The 16969-nt window shown below is 43.6% G+C and overlaps 1 protein-coding gene across 3 annotated transcripts; it reads left to right on the forward strand.

Annotated features, from left to right (window-relative positions):
• Window positions 1–4391: 4391 nt before the first annotated feature.
• On the forward strand, window positions 4392–16601 carry pcdh18b (protocadherin 18b). 3 transcript variants are annotated; one of them, XM_033633488.2, is made up of 4 exons: window positions 4392–7300; window positions 7775–7863; window positions 8231–8346; window positions 15108–16601. In XM_033633488.2, the coding sequence occupies exons 1-4, from the start codon at window positions 4799–4801 to the stop codon at window positions 16064–16066; spliced, it is 3666 nt and encodes a 1221-aa protein (XP_033489379.1). In that variant the 5' UTR covers window positions 4392–4798; the 3' UTR covers window positions 16067–16601. The 3 variants fall into 3 exon arrangements, with proteins under 3 accessions (XP_033489379.1, XP_033489378.1, XP_033489377.1); XM_033633487.2 differs by having other exon boundaries at window positions 4395–7300; window positions 7808–7863; window positions 8231–8400; XM_033633486.2 differs by having other exon boundaries at window positions 4396–7300; window positions 8231–8400.
• The last annotated feature ends 368 nt before the right edge of the window (window positions 16602–16969 follow it).

Raw genomic sequence — 16969 nt, forward strand, 5'->3', positions numbered from 1 at the left:
CATGCTCAACAATCGCATATGGGTATAATGTTTGGGTGTCCACATACTTTTGGCCACATATTAAAGCTTTTTTTAAGGGAGACCAGCAAGGGTGGAATTTTCCTTTCATGCTGTACCATCAAAGCTCATGTTCTTATTTTGATAAAAGCTTTATTTCAGACTGAGTCCCATTTTCTAATGTCTCAAACACTTGAACCAATGATCAGCTGTTATGCGTCTCATTTACATTTCAGCTTTCTGATGTGTCATCTCCAGCCATGCTTGGTGGGTGGAGGAAAAGATCCTGACTCCCCTCTCTCTGAGCCCAAATCCCTTCCGTCTCGCGCGAGCTAACAGCATGGTAATGAGACGGTGGCAGATGCTCGCGTGCCTTTACAATCCTCCCCCCCCCCCCCACCCCCCTCCCCCCGACGCACGCCAAGACTCCCCTTCTGCCTGACGAAGATAGAGAAGTGCTGAATATCTGCATATCATACGCGGATCAAAAATCATTTATAACAATTTATTTTAACTAGACTTTTATTGGAATATTATAGTGCTGCTGTTAACACTGTTACCTTATTTGCTCTGACTTATTTTTTTCCTCTCACTACCAATCATTCATGACTGAGTTCAGATGTGCTCATTCATATAGGCTCGCTTTAACCCCTTTTGACGTAATATCTGAATTTGAAACAAGAAAAAATCAGACAGATGAGTGTAAATGAGGGAGCACACATGTCCCCACGTTCTAAAAAAGCGCACACAAACCCCAACACCCGCTTCCAGCATCCACCCCCATCCCCCTCGGGTGCGCACTGATTCTTCGTGGGGAGGGAGGTTTGGGAGGGCCCCCCGCGCCGCCCTCTCCTCACCTGCTACGCTGCCTTTGTCACCGGGGTCTCCTGCTTCATTTCAATGACAAGTGCTGAGCCCGTCACCCTGCACCCCCACAACCTCCCCTGCGAACTCCTTTCAGCTATTTTATGGTCCCCAAGGACAGAATATCTGCATCCACCACATCACCCACCCAGTCAGCCTCCCTCCAACTGGCCGCAGCAGCCCTTCTGCTTTATATCAGAGGGAAATTAAACATGTCTCCTGTGATTGCAGCATCGTTATCTTCATCTTCAGATTATTATCACCATCAGCTGACGCAAAGGTTCCTGTTGATATGAACTGTATTCTGATATGCAAATCTATAACAGTGTGGCTGTATACGTATTAGCCTGTATTATGCCTCAGAGTATCACAGTACAGTCCCTCGGGTGCAGCTCCGCAGCGGCTCTGTAGGGATTAAAGACATTTCTTGGCTGGAATCTGTGTAACGTGTGGGGCTTTTTTCCCCCCTTTTGCAGCGGAAACGTGATTTGCGCGCGTTCCCTTCCTCCAGTAATGCCATTAGGGCACCATCAGCTCCTCACCAGGGGGGTGTAGTAGGGGGCACCGGCCCGTGGCTAACGTTGTTATATGTTACGGGACTCTTTAATCCGCGGTTTATTCCTTTGTAGGCATGCCGGGGGACCGTGTCTGCTCCCGTGAGAGACACCACAGTGTTGTGGATGCGCGTGGAGAGAGCTTGGCATCGTGCGTAATGGTTGTGTTAATGCGTAATCGGCTGGATAAAACTTTGACTCTACCGCTTACAAGAGTTAAATGTTACAAAGCACATGTAGATTTAGTTCAGTTAGGCGACTTTTGATGCTTACAGCACCGAAAATTGTAGTGAGTGTGTCAATTAAAATAAATTAGTGTAACATAAAGTTATGTCTTGGGAGCATTATTCAAGTCTGGACTGATGCATCGGTGGCCTTTTTATCCATCACTCTGACCACAAAATAGCCAAAATTGTAATTATTTGTAAATTCTCCAATTTGTCTCCTGAAATCAGTGGAGGCAACACTCCAGCTGGACGATTAAAGCAACATTATGGTCATCGGAAAATAACATTCCGTAAGATAGCCATAATTTAGCTTTTGGGTATCACACACATTAACACACATTTTGTAAGGATATGAAATAACAGGCTGCCTTTCAGAGAGGACGCCCAGCTCACAGCATCATCACTGGACATTGTAAAGTGTCCGCAGTTTTATGAAAGCATAACATGAGCATCTTTAACTGTGGACTGAATGACACACTGCCCTTGTTGAGTCCATCCAGCATCGTCATGTGTTTTCTAAGAGACAGATGGCGGAGCAGAGAGTCCGTCCCACGGGTCACACATAGGAATTTAAAATGCAGATAAAATCCATCACAGAGACGCATCCTCTCAAAGATGCCGGCTCCAGATAATTTGCTCTGTTGAAACCAATCAGCGCTGCGGTTATCAGATATGGCTCGCACTCTAAATGAAGCTTATTGAGAATATGAGTCTGCGCAGCCCGACTCATTACTTTCGAATGATTTGGGGGGAAAGACATCTGGGGAACCTTCAAAATGGTCTTGCGCTGGCTGACTGGAGTCTGTGACACTGATGAGGATGTACTATAGAAATGTTTGCTGTGATGTGAACTTTTACACATTTTAAGAGCGGAGAATGAATTAATACATGCCATAAAAAGACTTATCAACCTCTTTGATCTTAAATGCCCCCGCCCCCCCCCCCCCCCCCCCCCCCCCCCCTTTCCCTCTACTGAATCATATCAGCAGCTATGACACATCCATATAAAGCCAATCCAAAGTGCCCCGATTACCTCTCATTACTACTGAATAGAAAACTCATACAAGACTGGTAGAGGAGTTTCTGCACAGCAATATGAGGAGGATATTAGATTTTATCTGACATGAGCGGGGGCTAATTCTCACTTGGTGTTATTTGGCCGGGGGGCGGCAATGTCTGAATAGATGGTAATTGTAGGTTTGGGCTGTCGGAGGCCCGGGCCAGATGGCCTGGTGTTTCTCTCATAAAGCCCCGCTTGCCCAGTTGTTTGCTCTCTGAGAGACACTATGAGTTTGCAGGATGGTAATTTGCTCAGATCAGGAGATGTAGGCTTCCATAAAACATTATTATGCAGCAACAGGGGGAGGAGGATGATTGTGAAAAGAGCACACGCGGGGGTCAGCTGGGTGGATAGCAAAGCACTCGACATACCACAACCCGTAGTATGAGAATGCATTTTAATGTGTAAAATTGAAAGTGGAGACAGAGATCTTAATATGAATATTTTCAGAGATATCTATAATTTGTTCTGTTTTGGCAACTGAGACGCCGGAGGAAATGCGCAAAAACATAGCTTGTTTCAACAGTTTGACACTGATCTCGGATATAAAGTTACACACATTGGGTGCCCAATGACCTACAGCCAGCTTAACCTTTTTTTAATCAGGGAGACAAAAATGTTATTTAATGGTCTTTGCGCACAGAGATGAAAGAAATGACATCGTTTTAGAAATACTATAAGCCAAAAAAATAAAATGAAGGCAAACTTATGGTGAGTACATTATACAGTTGTGTACACTGGCTAAGATTTCGCTCTTTGGAGTTACAAAATAGGGACTGTGATAGGGAAAGATTTTTTGGTCTTTTGTTGGTGGTGAGCACAGAACCACAATGACTCATGGGCATATTTGGCTCCACACATGTGAGGCCCATATTTAAAGATGGATAAACTTGCTCGTGGGTCAGGCAGGCATAAATTGAGATTTAGTTGAGGTTGCATACGAATCAACTGATGGAGAGACATTTTGCTCATTATTGCGCGCCAAGTGCGCACAAAGCAGAGAACGGATATCTTTGGATCACATAAGCCCCCAAAAGAAAATTATTACACTACTGGGGTAATCAGTCTATGACATTCTGTAAGACAGCCATGACTTCGGTTTTGGCACACAAACAAACGTTTTCACGTGAAAACAGTAAAATAGTATTAAAGGAATATTTTATATAATTTGGTTTTAAAGTGTGCGCAACGGCCAAATAACCACATCTGAGTGATAGGCATGTTTTCCTTCCTCGTGGCATTATTATTCTGAGAGCAGCAACTTTTTTACGCACACATGACAAAAGACCCGAGTTGGCACACGTTGTGAATCGCAACCATAACAATGTAAGTCTGCCGCGGGTCAGCGTGCAGTTGTGTTGAAAGTGGCTGAACCCAGGATATTCCCTCCTCTGGCCCATTGTTGTGGCACACTTTCGATACTGGGGTGTCTTCTGTTTTGGGGAAGGAGGTGGGAGAGAGAGAGAGACACGGGGCTGCCATCAATAGTCCCTCCTGTGCTGCTTGAAGGAGGCCATTCTGGTGATTTAGTAGGAGAGGGGGCGAGGGAGTGGAAGAGGTGGGGGGAGTGTTTTTGTGTGGAAAAGAGACGCAGTTTGGGTGCGGGGCGGGTGGAGAGAGACTGGAGCGGCGACAGAGCAGAGCGCACGGAGTAGGGCGCGCACACACACAGACTCCCTCCTTCTCTCTCTCTCTCTCTCTCTCTCTCTTGCTCACTCACTCACTCACTCTCAGACACAGACTGGGAGAAAGCTGCGTCTTTTCTTCGCCTCAGACATACACTCTCACTCATCCACCGGCGCGCACACACACATGAGGCGACGGGCATATGTCGATATATGCAACAGATCTGTCTACAAGGAGATTGCAAAGGAGATTTGCTTTTGTGTGCTTTTCTTTTCCAACAGAAGGACAGTTTACCAATTTATCTATTTATTTATTTTTTTCCTCTTCATTATCCTTTTTGCGGAGTTGTTTTGTGGCAGTGAGCAGCAGCGGAGGATTTAACATGCCAGACGTCTGAGAAGACATCTATTCCCTCCCCCCCGAATTTTTTCCCCTCTGTGGAAGTAATCGCCACAGTGTGCGCATAGAAGATGCAGGCAAAAATGATCCAGACCAAAGGAAATATATTCTCTTCGGCACTATTCAAACTACTGCTTTTGGTTGCGCTTATGCACGGCACCACCGGCAAGACTTTGAAATATAAAGTTTACGAGGAGCAGAAAGTGGGCACGGTAATTGCACGGTTAAAGGAAGATGTAGCCGGGGTTTTATCCAAACTACCGAGTTCCCTGACCTTTCGGTTCCGTGCTATGCAGCGAGGGAGTACGCCGTTCCTGTCTGTCCGAGAGGAGGACGGAGAGATCAGCATTGGCACCAAAATCGACCGTGAGAAGCTCTGTGAGAAAAACTTGAACTGCTCGATTGAATTCGATGTGGTCACACTCCCGACGGAGTACTTGCAGCTGTTTCATGTGGAGGTGGAAGTGCTGGACATTAACGACAACTCCCCGCACTTCTCCCGCGCCATCGTCCCCATTGAGATCTCGGAGAGCGCGTCTGTGGGGACGCGCATCCCGCTGGACGGCGCTGTGGATGCTGACGTCGGGGAAAACTCCCTGCACACGTACTCCCTGACACCCAATAACTTCTTCAAGATCGATGTGAGGACCAGGACTGATGGGGCCAAGTACGCAGAGCTGGTGGTCATGAGGGAGTTGGACCGGGAGGTGCAGTCCAGTTACCAGCTGCAGCTCACGGCCTCGGATAATGGCGTGCCCCCAAAGTCTGGCTCTACTTTGCTTAAGATCAGCATTTCGGATTCCAACGACAACAGCCCAGCCTTTGACGAGCAGGCTTATATTATCAATTTGCTGGAAAACTCTCCCCTAGGGACTCTAATCATTGATTTAAACGCCACAGATCCAGATGAGGGCACTAATGGGAAAATAGTCTACTCTTTCAGCAGTCATGTCTCGCCAAAGATCTTGGAAACATTTAAGATAAACCCAGAAAATGGCCACATTACTCTTATTAAAAAAGTGGACTATGAAACCACTGCTTCTTATGAGCTGGATGTTCAGGCTCAGGACTTGGGCCCTAATTCCATTCCTGGACTTTGCAAAATTGTGGTGAAAGTGGTGGATGTAAATGACAACAAACCAGAGATAAACATCAACCTGATGACGCCTGGAAAAGAGGAGGTGGCCTACATTTCAGAAGGTGCCCCAGTGGACACCTTCATAGCTTTGGTGCGTGTTGACGACAGCGATGCTGGGCTCAACGGTGAGGTGGTGTGCCGGCTGCACGGCCACGGCCACTTCAGACTCCAGAAGACCCACGAGAAGAATTACATGATTCTCACCAATGTCTCACTGGACAGGGAGAAGAGGTCAGAGTACAGTCTGACAGTCATAGCTGAGGACAGGGGCTCCCCCAGCCTCTCCACCATCAAACACTTCACTGTTCAGGTGCTGGATGAAAACGACAATCCCCCAAGTTTTGAAAAGAGCCGCTACGAGGTCTTTAAATCAGAGAACAACTCTCCTGGAGCCTACCTGATGACCGTGGTGGCCTCAGATCCAGATCTGGGCACCAATGGCCAGGTCACCTACACCATCATAGATGCTCTGGTTCAGGGGAGTCCCATCTCCACCTACGTCACCATTGACCCTTCTAATGGCGCCATCTATGCCTTACGCAGCTTTGACCACGAAGATGTCAGCCGGATCGCCTTCACTGTTCAGGCACGTGATGGGGGAAACCCTGTGCTGTCAACTAACACCACTGTCCTGCTAACTGTTCTGGATGAAAATGACAACCCACCCGTTATCCACTCCCCCTCCCTCCGGAATCACACTGCTGAGCTGCCAGTGTGGAAGTATGCATCACCTGGTCAGCTGATCACAGCGCTCAAAGTCACAGACCGCGATGCTGGCACCAACGGAGAGGTGAGCTGCGCCATTGTTGGTGGCAATGAGGATGGCCTTTTTGTGATGGACGCTCGGCGATGTGAACTCAGAACTAATGCCAGCCTGGAGCAGGCTCCACGGGAGGTGATGGAGATCAGGATAGAAGTGCAGGACAGGGGCACCATTCGACTGTCCACAGGGGCCCTCTTCAGGCTCTCCCTGCAGGAGAATATGGACATCCTCCCCCCTCTCTACCCCACTGGCTCTAGCCAGGCTCCACTGGATCTCTCCCTCATCGTCATCATCTCTCTGGGTGCTGTTTGTGCTCTGCTGCTCATCGTCATGGTAATGTTCGCCACTGCCCGCTGCAGCCGTGAGAAGAAAGACCCCAGACACAACTACAACTGCCGTGTGGCGGAGAACAGCTACCAGAACCACCCCAAGAAGCCTGCCAGGCAGATCCACAAAGCAGACATCACCCTGGTCCCAACCGTCAACGGGACTCTTCCTGTACGGGCCCACCCACGCTCCCCCTCAGCCTCCCCTACACCTGAGAGGGGCACCCTGGGGAGCAGGCAGAGCCATCATAGCCGCCAGTCCCTCAACAGCCTGGTCACCATCTCTTCCAATCATGTGCCAGAGAACTTTGCCCTAGAGCTGGCCCACGCCACTCCTCCTGTAGAGGTAAGACAATGAGATTTCAGTTTCTTCCATGATAATTTTCTGTAAACTTAGATGTTCTGTCATTACTACTGTTTGTGCTAAAAGTAGCATTAACACACAGCTTGAAGTGTTTTAAGGCTTGAGTATGCATCTGTAAAAACCAAAACATAATCCACTTGAAAATTTCTGTCCAAAATCCTATACTGTGCAACATTATTCGTCTTATATTCAGTATTTGTTCTGAATTTATCACTTGCTCCCATATTCTGTTACTTCCAGCCCTATGTGTCATGTTTTTGTTAACCATCACATTCTGGAGCAAGTCACAATGTCATGCCATCCCCCCACCCTTACCCCTTACCCACAATCCCTACCCCAACATTGTCTTGTGGCCTTGCTTGTTTGACTCCATTCATTTCCCCTCTTCATTTTTTCCTTTTATTTTTGTCTTTTTTCTTTCTTTTTTGTCTTTTTTTGTTTCTCTTGGGATTGTAGCAAGTTTCACAGCTTCTGTCCATGCTCCATCAGGGCCAGTACCAGCCACGACCAAGTTTCAGAGGCAACAAATACACCAGGAGCTACAGGTAATGTATACAGAAAATTATGCTTTAAAAGAAAGACAGAAGTAAGGTCAAAATTAAGGGATACTCTTGTGTACACCACTATAATATCATTCCCACATGATTTTGGCTGTTGTCAGTGCGTTCACACAGTCCCTTAAATCCACATCCAGTAGCTTTTTGGTTTAGCGTCAAACTGTATGCTCAATAACTTCCCATTTGCATAATTTTATGTAAAACCTCTTCGGCAGAGCACTCTCTGCCTCTCTGTGCACCTTATTTTACATCAGTAGCATGGCATTCCCTTGACTATTTGATAATATTATCGTCAATGACTAGCCAGTACTCTCAGAGAGGGGGTTCACATCTCTCCGTCTGTCTTTGTGTGCAGATATGCCCTGAATGAGATGGATAAGTTCAGTCTGAAGGACAGCGGTCGTGGAGACAGCGAGGCCGGTGACAGTGACTACGAGCCTGGCAGGGAGTCACCCATGGATAGGCTCCTTGGTGAGGGCTTTACTGAGATATATGCCCCTGATGGCCAGCACAGAACGCATGCAGGTACACCCCTGGCCCCGATCCCCCACACCCCTCCCTTCATACCCCAATCATTTCTCTCCTGTATTAGCATCTAGTCCTGAATCCAAAGTTGTCTTTTATCAGTTTTTACAATGCATCAGTCCATTAACTCCATATATTGCACTGTAAGTTTCCTAAAAACCTTTTACTGTATCTAAATTTTAAAGTGTTGATGAAACTGCTGAGTACTTTGTCTAATAATTCATAAATGAATGACTTTATAAATCTTCATAAAAAAGTGATAAATGCTCATGACAACTTTGCAAATCTCAAGGTGATGTCTCTTAAGTACTTGGATATTTCCAAACCCAAAGATATTTAGTTTAGTGTCATGTAATATGTAGAAAAGCAAAAATTCAGAGGCTGGAACCAAAAAATGTTGGCTATTTTTACCTAAATTGGTTGGTTGCCTATTCACTGACAAATCAAACAAATTGACTAATCTTTTAGCTCCTAAAAGATTTACAATTAACATGATACATGTTAACTGCAAGTAACTATTGCAACAATTTCACTACATGGTAATTAAACATACTTCACCTACTCTGATCAAACACTGGCTCACAATGTCTTGCCTTAATTAAATATGGCTCAACCTTGGAGTAGCAACCCCATCTAGAGGTCACCAGATGACCACAGATTGTGGCAGATTTCTTAGGCTGACATTGATGTGTTTGATCTGTTTTTAATAAAGGGATCAAACAAATAGTTTTGAATTATAAATCTTCAAGGATATATTCAGATTCTCAGTTATTGCTTACTGTTATCATTCATCCTATCTAAACTGGCCCTGATGCTATCCCTTTCTTGCACAATCCCAATGTAAGTGTGATGGGGGACAAAATCCACAGTCCTCATTCTGTGCAAAGAGGCATTCCAAGGTTCAGGCAAGGCTAATGTGAGGCTTCAGCAGCCTGAGTTGCACAATCTACCAAAGTTGCAACCTTTTGAGACTGTAACTACTGTAATATTAGAGTTTCATAGTCCCCTGGAAATGAAGAGGGGATCTTGTACAAAAAGATATTAACATTGAAAGATACCCACTTGACATCACCTGGACTGTTGAAGCCTTGTTACTTAAACTGAACTTAAGACAGTATTTTACTCAGAACAAGGACTATGGATTTTGTCTCCCATCACTTACAGTGGACTCAATTGTGGATATCATCACTTCAGGGTAGGGCTGGGTATTGGTACTCAGTACCTTTAAGGTATGGTCCGAAATAATCCAGTACTAAATAGTATTGAAACTTCTCCAGTCAAACGACACCTGCATTCGATCCTTTTTGTACCCACATATAGAAAAATATTAGTCTTTGCATGGTGTTCTCAAAGCCAATCACTGCAAGCGTTCCTCAATTTAATGCAACATGTGATTGGCCCACTACTGCAGCAGCTACAACCTAAACAGTCAGTGTGAGTCACCAAACAGTGGTGTGGTTAAGTCGAGCACAATGTATTTGATGGAGTTTGCAGTTCAGCATACTGACATGCCACCAAAATGTTTGAAAGTATGGTTATGATACATACCTGTGGCATCTGGTGGCATTGTATGCAACTGAATGCTTCCATTCACATGATGGACATCAAAGTAGAAATAAAGGTATCAGATGAAGTACTCTATTGGTATGGTATCACTTTAAAGGAACTGACATTGGTACTAAGTGCTAAAGGGTTGCAAGGGTATGAGATTTTCATGGTATGATAACCGTCTCAGAAGATATTGCCGTTTCATGGTACCATGGTATCACATACTTTATATCATTATCAGTCAGAATAACTCTAACAGGAATGAAAACGGAAGGATTATTTTTGGTTGAACAAATGTTTTATCACTATAGCCTAATTGAAACATGACACTATTTCTGTAACAGAAGTATGTGGAAAAAGTCTCCCTTTGAAAATAACTAAAATAAAGGGTAAATTCTCCGTCCAGATGCATTTTTTCCCCCAATATTGTAGATAAGCAAACGTATGCGGTGTGATAACTGTCAACTTTTATATCACGGTGTAATTTAAAACCAATATATTGCTGCAAACCTAGTACAGGTGTCCTATTTTTTTTAACAATACCCAGCCCTGCTTCAGGTCCAGTAACTCATTGTGGAATAAACCTATGGGCAAATGACAGTCTTGAAGAAAATCTGAACCTGTCTTTTAATTCACATATACTATCTTGTGCAGCTCTCTGTGTACTCTTGAAAACAGATTATAACAGGCACATGATAGTGACAAGTCTATTCCTGGGACTTAGAATTTTGTCACCAGCAGGCCACAACAGATTGAGAAATCCTGAATTAACACATAGCCACACCTCACTTAATTCATCTGATGCCTGTTAGCAAAACACTGTTCAAGTGATTTCGGCATGCCTTTTTTGTTCTGCATTACAAGTGGCTGCATGTGCATTGGCCTTGGAGGTATGTGAATGATCCTGTATGTACTCAACCACTAAGTTTCACCTCACTGTCACTAAGTTCTTGAGATATCTCTCCAGATAGCTCAACTGATCCTCCTTTACAGCCACCCATCCCTTCTCCCTACTGTCACACTGCATGGAGTTTCCCTCCTCTCCTCTCTCCACAGCTGAGTTAACAAGGAAGAACTTTGAACACTTGTTGAACATTGATTGACCCTACTGACTTCGAAACATTCTACCCACCTAGCAAACACTAGGTCACACTCTTTAAAATTTCTCCATCTCTCAGCCTGTCTTCACAACCGTCACACAGGTTGCAAGCTGCTGCGGCTTCTTTTATCACACCATCGCTCTCCTCCCAGAGCTCCCGCTTCTTTCCAGCCAGCTTCCCACACAGCCATCACTCGACACCGCGTTTGAGCTACATCCCAATTAAAGTCGACCCAGACGGGCAGACAATCTCATCACTAACACCTCCTCCCTCCCTTCCTTCATAGCTCTGCTCGTTAGTCACTCTTCTTTTTCCCCACATTCAAGCCTTCACTTTCAGCCGTCCAAACTGAAGCCCTCATGCTCCTCTGATGAAAAGGAGGCATTTAATTGCCATGTGACGAATAGTTGCTATGGAGTCAGCTCCGAGTTGGGCTCGTGATTAAGCCCTGAAGAGCATAATTACATCTCAAAGCTCACCTTTCTCCTTCTGTATGTTCACCCCGCCTCCCACCCCCGTGTCCACTGCAGCATGGATGATTTCAAGCAGCATTTAGTCGCTGCCCTGTCATTATGGCTGGATATGGTAGCCCTCCTTGCTCAAAGGAAGAATGAAGTAGAAACTCTTTGTTTGGAGCCCATCTAGATGCAGAATATTTTATACAGTATATTACAAGGGAATGTACCTTCAGGCTTGAGACACTGCAAAACTCATTCTCAAATGCTTAAAGATCACACAAAATTCTCTAAAACAGCAGGATTAAAAGAGTTCATGAGAACCACTCTGCCCCTTATTATATTATTAGCAGGTGTTTTTCTTTGCTTTAGACAGAGCCAAGCTGTGTGTTTCCCCCCAGCTTCCAGTCTGAATGCTCAGCAAGGCTAACCACTCAAACTCCATACTAACACACAGACATGAGCTTGATATCAATCTTCCAATCTCACTCTTGAAAATAAAGTAAATTGGCTTTTTTTCTCCAAAATATTGAACAATTCAGTTTTTCACAATCAGAATCTGGTTAAACGAGTACATTTTCATACACAAGGAATTTGCTTTGGTGTATTTGGATCTTAACAAAAACACAGGAAGAGAAAATGAAAATAAAAACAAGTATTGCAAAAATCAAGTAACATAAATATAGGGTTTCAGGCTTTGTTGATGAGGCCAGCTGTAGTTGGAAAGAAACTGTTCTTGTGGTGTAAGGTTTTGGTTCTGATGGACCACAGCCTCCTGCTGGAGGGGGGTATTTTTGGACTCTTTATAGCACAGAGGTCTCAGACCCTGACCTAAAACCCATAACAACTCCACTGTACCCAGGCCACATGGTTTGTTATGTTAATATTTAAAGACAAAATAGAGTCAAGCTTGTAATGGAGGACATTTTTAAGACCAAAAAACACTGACCATTTGTCAGTGAACCTAAATGAGTGGACCTCTCATCTATAGACACTGATGTGGAGGACACACTGCATTGTCACACAAAGGCAGGAGTGAGGGAAGGCATACTGTGTGCATTAAGCTTATTTCTTATTTAAAGGATTAAATGAACTCCACCACTTGTATACGTCACAGTCAGTATACTATGTGTGAGGAGGACTACTCAGCTTGTGAAAACAGTTGTATAATACCTTGTATGGCTCTGGAGGAGTTTTGTCAACTCTGGGAAAATAACCCAGATGATGTCATAGCAATGTCATGAGGGTTATTTCAGCTTGATAGACAAATATAATTTAAATGCAGCATCACGAATCGAGTGCATGGGAAGTTTATTTAAGAATTTATCAGGCAAGGAGTATCTAACAAAAGAGTTGCATTATGGGAAATGTAGGATCCAGTGCTTTTGGAACTGTGGAACTCAGCACATCTCAGCCTTTGCTGCTTTGATTTTGACCATTGAGTGTTTTAATCTGTCAATTTTGATAAAAGAAAAGCTCTGAGGTAAACAAAGACATTGTCGGCAGCGAGCCATGTACCTCTATAGTTCTGAGAATAACTAGTCTGATAATTTATTGGCAATTAAATCAGTCATTCTGTCAGGCTGGCTTTCAGTTAATGTTTGCCTGACGTGTTCTTTTTTTCATTTTTACACACAAATCAGTCGGGTTAAATCTTTTATTTTTACCCTTTCATCAGCAGGGCACCCAAACTGCTGCTGCCCCCGCGCAGTTTTTTTTTTCTCTTCCACTGCACCCAAATGCACTTTTCATCTGCTCTAAGATGTATTATAAATGTTCCTTTCATGTTAATGAGGGGATAATGAAGTCCCTCAATAGCACGACTGAAAAGCACTGCACTCCTTTAATGAAGGCTTTAAGTTGGCATATTTGATTTGTCTAATTTATTCTTCAGAGATTTTCTATTTGAAGATTTAATATTGAAAAGAGCGACTTGAAAGGGGAAAATGCAGGGCTTTTAGAGGAGGAGTTATTTTGAATGGGTAATAAGCATTGATCGGCCTTGCTGAATTGTCTCTCTGTGGTAAATACATTGGAAGGCACTGTAGCAGGCAGTGCTCCTGCAGAGAGCCTTTCAGACTAATTAGGGCAGATTTCCACTGTGTTTCCAGAGACAGTGCAGCAAAAACACCTGAGGAGAGACAGGCAAATAATATCTGGATGGAAAAAAGACTCCACTGACAGGAATCATCTTTACAACAGCCTTATTTTAAGCCTTGACAATGCAGTTTAAAGATCACATAATGGTGTTTAAAGAGTGAATGGTCATAAAGATCAAGTTTATCCTTTGGTTTGTCTAAAAACTTTAGAATTACTAAGTATAGAGATCCACTGTTTTTACTGGACATTGACACCAGTCCATTTGGTTCCCGGGGAAAAAATACACTGAACTAGACTGAACTTAATCAGTATACTAAATATACCTATTAGTGATGTAGTAAACACATACTATTTTCTATATACTAACAATGGAATATTATTAATACTATGAAAGATACACTAAAACACAATTAAGTGTACTTGGCTGTACTATTTTGAAACACTATGAAGTAGAGGTGGGAATCACCAGAGGTCCCATGATATGATATCATCATGATACTTAAGTCACAATACAATAATACTGTGATTGTAAACATAGTGCAATAACATACATTGCAATATACTGCAATGCATTACGTTTTTTCAACTGCAGTCATTTTATTTCAGCAAATTGTATCTCGTGGAATGAAAAACCAGTTGATTTTCTTAGCCTAATAGCTACCAAAATTTAATTTGTTTTTGTAACATTAATAATTTAAGTAATTTAAAATATTGATTCTCAGTGTATCGTTATGATATTGCCACGCAAAAATATCGCAATACTATGCTGTATCGATTTTTTTCCCCCCACCCTTACAATTAGGATGTACTTAAATACAACTTTTTTTATTAATGCTATACTTTTAAAATATATACTTTAATCCAACTTTGTTTAAACTGTAAGTATTTTTTAAATAATATTTTAAGTGCACATGAAAGGTCATTACAAGTATTTTCAACTCATTCTTATTTAAGTGTATGAACATATCTGAAAACAGGAACTGAAATATACTTAAAGCAGTTACAAAGTACACTTTATAAAAGCACAGCATTAGTAATAAAAGATGTACTTAAGAATATTTAAGTACAACACACTAGTGTCTCAATGTAGCAAGTCATGTACACTTGATTATGTCTTTAGTAGCACTACTGATATTACTGACTGATCATTAGAATAAGTACATTGTTAGTATATTTATAAGAAAGTCCACCTTTTAAGGGATTTATGACCCTTAAAACAATTCATATTTGCAGTTCCTTGTCACATTCTTTTCTTGTATACTTGTGTACACTCACATACATACATTTGCATGGCACATGAAGTGCATATACAATTGCTAAACCAACTACAGTACAGCCTAATGTCTTACTGTAAATACAGCTGAAATAATTAAACAATTAATAGTGTCAGTTGTGATGAACATTCTCTGGTTCCAGCTTCTGAAATGTGAGGATTTTGCGCTTTTCACTGTATTACAGCTCAGTGCTTTTGAGAACTGATGAGTATTTCTGTCTTTCTGTACAGCTATGAGGTTGTGCACAGAGGAGTGTCGTGTCCTGGGTCACTCAGATCAGTGCTGGATGCCCCCCCTGGCCTCTCCGGCCTCATCCTCCTCTGACTACCGCAGCAACCTCTACATCCCTGGGGAAGAAGCCCGCCAAGCAACTGACCTCTCCCAGGAAAAGACACCCCAGCCCTGCACTGACACTGGCCCTGCGCGGAACCAGAGCTTCTCCACCTTTGGCAAGGACCTCGGGGGTGAGGACGGTGCAGAGGAGGAGGGGGGAGGGGACCATGGGGGCGAGGCCAGAGATGAAGACCTCTGTGGGACCACGTCATTGCTGTCAGAGATGAGTAGTGTGTTCCAACGGTTGCTACCCCAGGGTTTGGACTCATATATCCAGGTCAATGAGAACCAAAAGGGGACTAGTCTCAGTGGGGTGGGTGTACCCATGACTGGATCTTTAGATCGCAGGAGGGGCCATCTCCCTGGCAAGCCCAACCCCTCTGTCCATCAGCAGGGTGTGGCAGCCTGGGCTGCCAACACCCACTTCCAGAACCCAGGCAGCAGCATCGGCCCATCTGGCCACCACCAGGCTGGCAGCTACCACACCCTGAAACCCAGCACCAAGCTCAGCTCTCAGAGCAGCAGCCACAAGGGCTCGCAGGCGCCCAAAAACAGCCCCCAGAACAGCGGCCACCCCCCCAAACCCCACAGCAGCCCCCTGCTCACTGCACTGGTCAGCCCCACCATGGTGCAGGCCTCCCCAGCCCCGGTGGCAGTGCCCGTGGCACTCCCTGGGCCCTCCTCCAAATGGCTGCCGGCCATGGAGGAGATCCCAGAGAACTACGAAGAGGACGATTTTGACTCGGTGCTCAGCCACCTTCAGGGCAAACGCAGTGACAGCCGACATGAGCTGGTGGATGCCAGCGAGCTGGTGGCTGAGATAAACAAACTCTTACAGGATGTCCGGCAGAGCTAGACTTCCTGTTTCTTATCCTCTTAATTTATTCACCACCCACTGACCGCTTCCTTTACTTCAGAGTAAAAGTAAGGGACAGTGGGTGGCAAAAGGACAGAAAAAAGACAAAAAACAAGACCTGCAATTGTCGTTAAAGTTGCATTACTAATGTAATAATTGTGTTTTGTGAATGCTAAATATCCAAAAAAAATGTTTGTAATTGCAGGTTTGGTACACAATGTACACTATGTGACTGTATTTATCTTTGTATTTTAAAAATACATTTGTATACTTATATTTATAAAAAAAAGTGTATATAAACTTAATCAGAAGTCTATTTTTGTATTTTGAATGCATGTTGAGTACAAAAATGTTGAATCAAGACTTTGACATGTGATCGACATTCTACATATTTAAATTGTCTTTTGTATTGTGATTCTTTTTTATTTGTCACTATGATATGTATACATGAATATATTAATGAATTAATGGACACGTGTCTTTGTGGATTATTGTGGGAAAGGGATGGTACACAAATAAAAGTATTACACAAGCACTCAGGTGTACGTGGTTTATATTTGAGTTGTGCTGTGCCACTGGGAGGTTTGATAGTATCTTATACATTGTACATTTACAATCATATACAGTACAGGCCAAAAGTTTGGACACACCTTCTCATTCAATGCGTTTTCTTTATTTTCATGACTATTTACATTGTAGATTCTCACTGAAGGCATCAAAACTATGAATGAACACATGTGGAGTTATGTACTTAACAAAAAAGGTCAAATAACTGAAAACATGTTTTATATTCTAGTTTCTTCAAAATAACCACCCTTTGCTCTGATTACTGCTTTGCACACTCTTGGCATTCTCTCCATGAGCTTCAAGAGGTAGTCACCTGAAATGGTTTCCACTTCACAG

The sequence above is a fragment of the Epinephelus lanceolatus genome, chromosome 7, assembly GCF_041903045.1.
Source record: "Epinephelus lanceolatus isolate andai-2023 chromosome 7, ASM4190304v1, whole genome shotgun sequence".
Lineage (NCBI taxonomy): Eukaryota > Metazoa > Chordata > Actinopteri > Perciformes > Serranidae > Epinephelus > Epinephelus lanceolatus.

Excerpts from the sequence above, each read along its gene's own strand:
- pcdh18b (XM_033633486.2), top strand. The coding sequence starts at position 4,799 with ATGCAGGCAAAAATGATCCAGACCAAAGGAAATATATTCTCTTCGGCA. Across the intron at positions 7,301-7,774 it reads ACGCCACTCCTCCTGTAGAG|CAAGTTTCACAGCTTCTGTC; the intron begins GTAAGACAATGA and ends TTGGGATTGTAG. Across the intron at positions 7,864-8,230 it reads AAATACACCAGGAGCTACAG|ATATGCCCTGAATGAGATGG; the intron begins GTAATGTATACA and ends CTTTGTGTGCAG.